Genomic DNA, 10,234 nt, shown 5'->3' on the forward strand with positions numbered 1-10,234 from the left:
CCATTGACCTTGCTAAACGTGTACTATAAGACTATTGCCAAACTTGCCATTGCTCTAAGAGTAAAGTACCTATTGTCCAAAATTCTACACCAAGATAAATATGAGCTTCCTCTCATGGGAAACACATCCATGACGCCATACTCAATCTGGTTTGCCCAATAAACTCTACATTTGAATGAGATGACCAATTCGTCCTTATCAATATGGACACGGATAAGGTATATGATAGAACCATGTGGGACTTTATCATTGCAACTTTGGAATGTATGGGCTTTGGCTCCCCCTTTAGCAATATGATTTCTAGACTTTACACGAATGCTACAATAGCAATCAATATTACTAGTCTGATTTTGCATTCCTTCCATTTGAAGAGATCAATGAGGCAAGGGTGTCCCTTTGTTGGCACCCCTTCTCTTTGATAAGAGATCATTGATCCTTTACTCAAAACTGTGCACTTCAAGATTCAAAAAGGTGCTTTAGAATGACTTTCATTACCAAATAATCTAGCCTTCACATTTGTTCCATCAATTATAGCTCTAATATTGTGGAGGGCAATAAAGAAAATATCGATACCTTGCTTAGCATTTATGAACTTTTCTATTTTGTTTTAGGATCTCGAATAAGTATTAAAAAACTAGAAAGTCTTTTTTCTCCATCCTCATACATTGAGTACATGGATCTAAATTAAACATGCAATGAGGTATGTTATGTGTTTTCCAAGACTAATATTTTTTTTTTTGGTTCTTTCTTACATGTCTCTCCATATGCGAAGTCAAAAGGATCTAGCCCATGTATTTTCAGAGTAGGAGCCATGTTCCTTAGGTCCATTATGGCTTAGGTATTTGTGAAAACACCATGATTCTTCCCCAACTTCCTAAACTTGCAAGTGGAAGGATTTAAGCAAAAAGAGACAAAAAAACCAAGGGGCTGCTAGTTCCAGAACCATGGTTAGAGCCAAAGTTTTGCAACTTGTGACACCCTGGTTTTTTAAAAATAATATTTAGCGTGTTTATTTGCACATTTATTTGTGCATTTATATGCCTATTTGCCATTGCACATACTGCATATAAATAGGCCTCTATGTTATCGTGAAATTTACAGCTGGAGCGCATTTAATAGGTTGCAAAATGTTGCGCTATATATTACATGAAATAAGCATGATTTCAAACGTGAGACTTTTGATGGGCCTTTAATCACGACTTTAGATGTGCCCATAAGTTTTTTAATCTAGTTCAAAACATGCATCAATCTAGCCAACTATGGCTCGAATCCTTTGTGGTGTTGTGAATGTTGAGAGATAGGATTGTGTGGATTAAGAGGGGTTTTTAATGCCAATCGTCCACTTGTGGTGTGAGTGCTCAATGTGGGAGTCTTGCCAATCCTCTATTAGTAGTGTGAGTGCTCAATGTTACCAAACATAACAAGAAAGACTCATTTTAAAGTATGTGCTAGATTATGTCGGACTGATATTGTGAATGTTGCTTATTCCCATACAGTGAAAAATATTGATCCTCTCTTAAAGTCAACTCTTTGCAATTAAGGTTCATACCTTTGATCCTCAAGAGAATCTCTCGAGGTATCCTCACTGTAATACGAATGTGTGATAGTAGCCGCATTCTAGCCATTCTCCAATTATAAGGAAGTTTCAACCATATCCTCATTGATTTCCTTTCTCGAATGGTCAAAAGGATGCAACAACATTCTCTATGATACCAATAGACCAGGTCTAGGAAAAAAAGAGAGAAGGTAAAGTATATTGGGTATACTTGTTTCTGAGGAGGAGCATGTTAAGAGAGGATCAATATTTGTGTGAGTGCTCAATGTGGGAGTCTTGTCAATCCTCTATTAGTAGTGTGAGTGCTCAATGTTACCAAACATAACAAGAAAGACTCATTTTAAAGTACTATGTGCTAGATTATGTCGGACTGATATTGTGAATGTTGCTTATTCCCATACAGTGAAAAATATTGATCCTCTCTTAAAGTCAACTCTTTGCAATTAAGGTTCATACCTTTGATCCTCAAGACTAGAATCTCTCGAGGTATCCTCACTGTAATACGAATGTGTGATAGTAGTCGCATTCTAGCCATTCTCCAATTATAAGGAAGTTTCAGCCATATCCTCATTGATTTCCTTTCTCGAATGGTCAGAAGGATGTGACAACATCCTCTATGATACCAATAGACTAGGTCTAGGAAAAAAAAAACAAGGTAAAGTTTTTTTGGTGTACTTGTTTTTAAGTAGGAGCATGTTAAGAGAGGATCAATATTTGTGTGAGTGCTCAATGTGGGAGTCTTGTCAATCCTCTATTAGTAGTGTGAGTGCTCAATGTTACCAAACATAACAAGAAAGACTCATTTTAAAGTACTATGTGCTAGATTATGTCGGACTGATATTGTGAATGTTGCTTATTCCCATATAGTGAAAAATATTGATCCTCTCTTAAAGTCAACTCTTTGCAATTAAGGTTCATACCTTTGATCCTCAAGACTAGAATCTCTCGAGGTATCCTCACTGTAATACAAATGTGTGATAGTAGCCGCATTCTAGCCATTCTCCAATTATAAGGAAGTTTCAACCATATCCTCATTGATTTCCTTCCTCGAATGGTCAGAAGGATGTGACAACATCCTCTATGATACCAATAGACTAGGTCTAGGAAAAAAGAAAGAAGGTAAAGTATATTGGGTGTACTTGTTTTTAAGTAGGAGCATGTTAAGAGAGGATCAATATTTGTGTGAGTGCTCAATGTGGGAGTCTTGTCAATCCTCTATTAGTAGTGTGAGTGCTCAATGTTACCAAACATAACAAGAAAGACTCATTTTAAAGTACTATGTGCTAGATTATGTCGGACTGATATTGAGAATGTTGTTTATTCCCATACAGTGAAAAATATTGATCCTCTCTTAAAGTCAAGTCTTTGCAATTAAGGTTCATACCTTTGATCCTCAAGACTAGAATCTCTCGAGGTATCCTCACTGTAATACAAATGTGTGATAGTAGCCGCATTCTAGCCATTCTCCAATTATAAGGAAGTTTCAACCATATCCTCATTGATTTCCTTTCTCGAATGGTCAAAAGGATGCAACAACATCCTCTATGATACCAATAGACCAGGTCTAGGACAAAAAAAAAAGAAGGTAAAGTATATTGGGTGTACTTGTTTTTGAGGAGGAGCATGTTAAGAGAGGATCAATATTTGTGTGAGTGCTCAATGTGGGAGTCTTATCAATCCTCTATTAGTAGTGTGAGTGCTCAATGTTACCAAACATAACAAGAAAGACTCATTTTAAAGTACTATGTGCTAGATTATTTCGGACTGATATTGTGAATGTTGCTTATTCCCATACAGTGAAAAATATTGATCCTCTCTTAAAGTCAACTCTTTGCAATTAAGGTTCATACATTTGATCCTCAAGACTAGAATCTCTCGAGGTATCCTCACTGTAATACGAATGTGTGATAGTAGCCGCATTCTAGCCATTCTCCAATTATAAGGAAGTTTCAGCCATATCCTCATTGATTTCCTTTCTCGAATGGTCAGAAGGATGCGACAACATCCTCTATGATACCAATAGACTAGGTCTAGGAAAAAAAAAAGAAGGTAAAGTTTTTTTGGTGTACTTGTTTTTAAGTAGGAGCATGTAAAGAGAGGATCAATATTTGTGTGAGTGCTCAATGTGGGAGTCTTGTCAATCCTCTATTAGTAGTGTGAGTGCTCAATGTTACCAAACATAACAAGAAAGACTCATTTTAAAGTACTATGTGCTATTTATGTCAGACTGATATTGTGAATGTTGCTTATTCCCATACAGTGAAAAATATTGATCCTCTCTTTGCAATTAAGGTTCATACCTTTGATCCTCAAGACTAGAATCTCTCGAGGTATCCTCACTGTAATACGAATGAGCCATTCCCCAATTATAAGGAATTTTCAACCTTATCCTTATTGATTTCCTTTCTCGAATGGTCAGAAGGATGCGACAACATCCTCTACGATTCCAATAGACTAGGTCTAGGAAAAAAAAAAAAAGAAGGTAAAGTATATTGGGTGTACTTGTTTCTGAGCAAGAGCATGTTAAGAGAGGATCAATATATTTATGAGTGTCACTGTAATACAAATGTGTGATAGTAGCCGCATTCTAGCCATTCTCCAATTATAAGGAAGTTTCAACCATATCCTCATTGATTTCCTTTCTCGAATGGTCAAAAGGATGCAACAACATCCTCTATGATACCAATAGACCAGGTCTAGGAAAAAAAAAAGAAGGTAAAGTATATTGGGTGTACTTGTTTCTAAGGAGGAGCATGTTAAGAGAGGATCAATATTTGTGTGAGTGCTCAATGTGGGAGTCCTGTCAATCCTCTATTAGTAGTGTGAGTGCTCAATGTTACCAAACATAACAAGAAAGACTCATTTTAAAGTACTATGTGCTAGATTATGTCGGACTGATATTGTGAATGTTTCTTATTCCCATACAGTGAAAAATATTGATCCTCCCTTAAAGTCAACTCTTTGCAATTAAGGTTCATACCTTTGATCCTCAAGACTAGAATCTCTCGAGGTATCCTCACTGTAATACGAATGTGTGATAGTAGCCGCATTCTAGCCATTCTCCAATTATAAGGAATTAGTGTCAACCATATCCTCATTGATTTCCTTTCTCGAATGGTCAGAAGGATGCGACAACATCCTCTACGATACCAATAGACTAGGTCTAGGTAAAGAAGAAGAAGAAGGTAAAGTATATTGGGTGTACTTGTTTCTGAGCAAGAGCATGTTAAGAGAGGATCAATATATTTATGAGTGTCACTAACACTCCTATTCCCATATGGTGGAAATGCAAAACTTTGAACAACATTCTGGTATTTTTGATTAGGTGGTATCACACAACCAAGCAATGATTTTTGCACTTCACCAACTCAATAAAGATAGAGTAATCGTAGGCATAAAAGCATAGTGATAGTGTTGGTTGGACATGATGTCACCATGATCATCATTTATAGTTAAGCGAGGGATTTCTAGCCCCATTGATGTCATTCATTTATTAGGAGAACGAACAAAGGTTATATGACTTCGGCTGGTAGAAAAGGGATCCAGACGATGCCGTTTTGGAAGGGGTTATGAAACGAAGAAAAGCAAACAAAAAGCGAGGGCGGGTTTTTCATTCGATACATGAACCCTGACTGACTTGGTTGCCTCATAAGAGAACAATGGCCTCGACGACGAAGCGTCCGCGAACTGCTGCCGCGTTTTCTTCTTCGTCTGCGTACGCGTGTGCCTCGACTAATTCTGATCATTCTCCAGCTTCCTTTTGTGGGGTATTCGAAAGGTTGCCAGGCGCTCTACTGCCAAGCATCTTCAATCGAATGCCTGTGCTTGACCGCCTCCTGACGCTGCCCAGGGTTTGCAAAGCATGGAGGCGCTTCCTGCAGGACGAGGCCGCCTGCTGGCAGGTCGTGCACCTCGACACCCTGCTCCACTCTTTGTTCCGGTATTATAAACGGAAGAACCGCCAGGGCAGCTGGCCGTATGGATTATCCAAATGTGCGGAGATGCTGTGCCAAGTGGTGCTAGAGAGAAGCCGGGGCTGCCTTCGCCAGTTAAAATTGCCCTCCTTTTGTAACGACGCGTTATTGTCGACTCTCGCTGACAGGTATTGCTCGCTTTAATATCTGATGCCTGCGCGTTTTGTCTGTGTGGGTACGCGAGAGAGAGAGAGAGAGAGAGAGAGAGAGAGTGAGACAGTGAGAGTGAGTGTGTGTGTGTGTGTTTTGTTGACACATACCAGCTGATCATAAGTATTAAGAAAACCTAAGCTATGCGTGTTTTCGGTTGCTTGCAGGCCGGAGGACTGGCAAGGTATTCGAGTACTTCAGATGCCATATAGTCTACAAGTAACCGAAGAGTGTTTGCGGAAGGTCGCTCCATGCCTGCGCCACCTCACCCATCTCGATATTTCTGGCTGTCGCCTATCTACGACTGAGACGCTTGAAGCTTTCGGGAAAAACTGTCCTTCCATCACCAAGCTAGAGGTTTCACAGAAAGCCGGTCTTTCTGAGGATGTTCTATCTTTTGCTATTGCAAGACATTTCGTGCGCCTCAAGCACCTGGTCTTAGCATCCGACAGCCTGACAAGTGAAGGGCTCCAATGCATCCTTGACAGCTGCACCAACTTGGAGAGCCTGCACTTGTGTGATCCATGTTACCTTAGGCTGGGCTTGTGTGGAAGAAGGGTTCCAAAGTTTTTTCCACCCCACATTAAGCTGTCAGGATATGTTTTGACTCTGCAGCAGGAAGTGGATCTATAGAGGATTATGTCGATCCCTTTTACAGTTTGCTCCACTGTTGTTGCAGTACTTCTTTTGAATAATGATCATAATCAAAGGCTGCATCTACATGCTACGTATTCTTGTTAGACTGTGTTATATTTATAATTAGACGGCAGATATATTCGCATGCAAGTTCCTACATTCGACGTATGTGCACATCATCTGCGTCTAACAAGATTCAGATACTAGTGCCTTTTTGTTGGCTTAACACCACGTCCCTTAAACTTTGGACAAGGTGACTAGTAAGCCTTTGCACGCTTACATTGGCGGCATGAACTTTCCCAAAGTCAATGCAAACCAAGTTAACCTATATTGAAGAATTAGATTGAATTAATGCTCTAATAGGTCAGTTGATGACTTTTCTGGCCTTACTCTCTTCGTATCCTTTAAAGAGTTCGCAAAAAAAAAAAAAAAACCATGTAACTCATAGTGTGATTTTGCAAGCAAATTACATGAATTTGTTGTTTTTGTAACTAACAATGTGGTAAAGTTTTAACCTTCTTTGTAAAGATTGGCCTATACCTCTTCACTCATAGATTGTTAAACAAGCATGTGGAGAGAGAGAGAGAGAGAGAGAGAGAGAGAGAGAGAGAGAGAGAGAGATTTATATTACCTTCCCTTGCTCCCTTGGATAAAGTCTCATCAACGACAATTTACTCATCCAGTTTTTGCTAGATTCTACACGGATGGGTATCTCTTGGCACCATGTTTACACTCTTGAAAGAATGGGTTGTGGGGCTATCCTAGACTTGGAGACACATATGATTGCTCTCCATTGGTTACTATTCTAGGCTTTGTGTGAGGGTAGGCAACCATGGTCGGGATTTTTGCCTCAGGGTGGCATGTGGTTAATGTTGAACAACTTTTCCATCTTAAGTCTTCTATGCTATTGAATCATTTGGTCCACTCCTTGAGATCGGTCCTTGTTAGATCTTCTTGGCGCACCAACCTCTAGATTAGGAGGTGGCAAACTCCCTAAGAGTGGAAGTGTCGGTGATTTCAAAGCTTCTTTGTTGGCAAGGCAAATAGGAACATAGGCTGGTGTTGAATAGAATGGTGCATCTAGAACTCATCACTATTGCTAATGCTCTTCTACCTGCCACTAGGGATGCTACGTTCTTCAAATTAGTTCCACTCCACTCTCGTGTTCCTCGAGGCTATCACAATTCGTGGAACACCATCTTGACCTCTTTATGGGCCATGTAACATCTTTCCTCTTTGGACTAAGAGGCCCCTTGGCAAGATTGGATAATTAATGGTTGGCTTCTTTTGGGTTATACATCAGTCAATTAGATATATCATTTGGCTATATGCTATAAGGATTGGCTTGTCTAAAAGGCATTAAGGGAGTTTTGAGGTCTCGAAAATGCCTTTTAGGAGATAGAGAGAGAGTACTCTAGACCAATAGGAGCAAAGCCTCCGTAGTAACGGAAGTTCTATTTTTAAAAATACAAAAAAAAATTACAAAAAGATATATATATATAATAATATTATGAATTTGTATTGTCAATATCTATTTTTAGCCGAGTCTTATATTCATGATTATGACATTCTTTGCATTGATGATATGCAGTCCCGCCACTTTGTTTTAATGATATGTTTGGATTAATGATAATGACATGTTTAATCTAAATTCAAATTAGTAAAGAGCTTGGCACTTTTTTTTTCTCTCTCTCTTTTTTAATCCCTCATGTATTTCCTACTTTTTCGTAGCTTAGTCCTCTCTTTCTCTCTCTCTCTCTCTCTCTTCTCATGGATACAGAAATTTGACCTTCAACAAGGCATCCAAGCTCCCAAATCACATCCATATCAGTATTCAACTCATTCCAAAAAGATGGAAGATGGATTCCTACAATCATTAGCAAAGGCAGTTGGATCACCATGCAACAAGAAAAATGTGGAAAAAGACAAATATATGAGAGCTCATTCATCTCTGCTTGGAAGGACAGACTCCGAGATTTCAAGCTTGGAGTAAATAAAAATAGCATAAAAGAGGTACTGACGCAACATTGTTTATGCATAAAGAGCTATATTTGGAACCTGGAACTTAAAATCTTCCAATATATAGACCAATTTGTAAGGATTTGATTCTTAAAGTCTTTCTTTTCTTGAACTTGGTTTTAGGTTTTCCATTATAAAATTTGTTCATTTGTCTTGTAGATGTCTACCGTTCTAATCTTAAGGAATGGCAACTGGTGTCATGATGTTATGAGGACACATAGTGTGAAATCTGAGCCATTAGTACTAGTGTGAGTTGCATGGATTATCCAAAAATACTAGATTTTTGGATAATTTTAGCCTATTTTTAATCTTATTTATTGTAAAAATCCAAATTTTTTTAAAAAAGCTTCTAGATTAGGATGGCATGCAAAAAGCTAGTTGCTTTTTCAGCCAATTATGGGATTTTCACAAGAGGGACAGATTGACAAAATTGCGCGCATCACGATCGCTATAAAAAGGCTAAAAACTGTAGATTGAACTGAAAGAAGGAGGGATCTAGGAGATCCATGACTAAGTGTCTTGGGTTTTTACCCCACTTGCGGAGCTAACAGAGCCATCAGATTTGGGTTCCGAGCAGCAGAGAAGGAGCTGTAATTTTGATGCACATTTTATTCTATGAAGAAGCTCTAGGAGATCTAATGCTTGGAGATTGCTTCTGAGTAGTGCGAAGATTCCAAGTTCTTTCAATACATATTGATTCAATTCATTATGCTTTATCTTTGTAGTGTTTACCACTTGTGTATTCTCTATCTTCTCTTCCATCTCCTATCTCTAATTCCTTTTACTTTTGATCCCTGGTGGATTCGACCTTTCGACAAAAACCCCTCTAACATTGGTGAACTTGACGTGAAAGGTCATCAGAAGAAGGAAAGAAAAGATGGGAGAATCTTCGAATACAATCTCCATTGATTTTTTGCAACATTTGGTGCAAAATATGAATATCCTTATGCAGGTACAACAACAACAACAGGTGATGCAAGCTTCAGCTCAAACAGAAAGTGTTGTGATGAATGCTTTGCAAGGAGTTGAGCATGAGGTGAAGTTATTCAATGGTAGGAATGTATCTACATATGTACATACTTATGCTCAGAAGATGGAATTATTTGGGGTGGCTCAATCTGCATGGAGCCGGTATTTTGTAAGTGTTACTGTTCATGAACTGAAAGCACAGATTATTGAATTATACTTGCAGGATGCTGACTAGGTAGCCTTCAAGAAGGCACTCAGGGAAGAATTTTACATTGAGAACACCAATTTGATTACACCAAAGAATTTTCAAGAGTGGGTTTTACAACCCCAATAAGGGTCTTGTGGCTATATAATTATTAAGAGAATTTGAAAGTTGATTTGAGCAGTTGGATCTTGCAGAACGGCAAGCTCTTGCAAGTCAAAAAATTGAATTGTTTCTATAGGCAACTGATCCTGAGCTTCAAGAGAAGCTTGATGATTTGCTGGAGGATCAGACTACAGAGACAGGTTTGAAAACAGAGTGGAGACATGTCAAGGAAGCTGTTACTGCACTTGTGAAGAAGCATAGAAGAAGAGAAAGATTGCATGTCTCTAGCTTGCCCACTGCTATGTGCAAGCTAGTTGATGTGTCCAATAAGCCACCTACTTCTGTGGCTAACCCTATGGCTGTACCTGCTATTGTTCCCTCTATTAGGAAATATGTCTTAGATGAATTGGTCAAAGGCATGCGGGATCTTCAATTGAAGGTTTCAAAATTGGATGAAAAAGGACAAGAGGAAAGGGGATGGGTAGCAGTCCCTAAGCCTGGAAAAAGATGTATGTGGTGTGACAGTTTGCAACACGAGAGAAAGGATTGTGCTGCCTATCAAGAGGCCTTGGCAGACAGCTCATCTTTTGGAAAGATGGCAAGATCCATGCACAAGAAATGGGA

At 38.9% G+C, this 10,234-nt stretch overlaps 1 protein-coding gene across 1 annotated transcript; it reads left to right on the plus strand.

Moving 5' to 3' along the window:
* Window positions 1–5,214: 5,214 nt before the first annotated feature.
* LOC148023270 (putative F-box/LRR-repeat protein 9) lies at window positions 5,215–6,312 on the plus strand. Its single transcript, XM_087695344.1, has 2 exons — window positions 5,215–5,657; window positions 5,847–6,312. Exons 1-2 carry the CDS (start codon window positions 5,215–5,217, stop codon window positions 6,310–6,312), a joined length of 909 nt encoding a protein of 302 aa, XP_087551470.1.
* Window positions 6,313–10,234: the final 3,922 nt, after the last annotated feature.

Source organism: Lygodium microphyllum, chromosome 16 (assembly GCF_053477565.2).
Source record: "Lygodium microphyllum isolate KBCC chromosome 16, Lygodium_microphyllum_v1.1.10, whole genome shotgun sequence".
In the NCBI taxonomy this organism is placed as follows: Eukaryota; Viridiplantae; Streptophyta; class Polypodiopsida; order Schizaeales; family Lygodiaceae; genus Lygodium; species Lygodium microphyllum.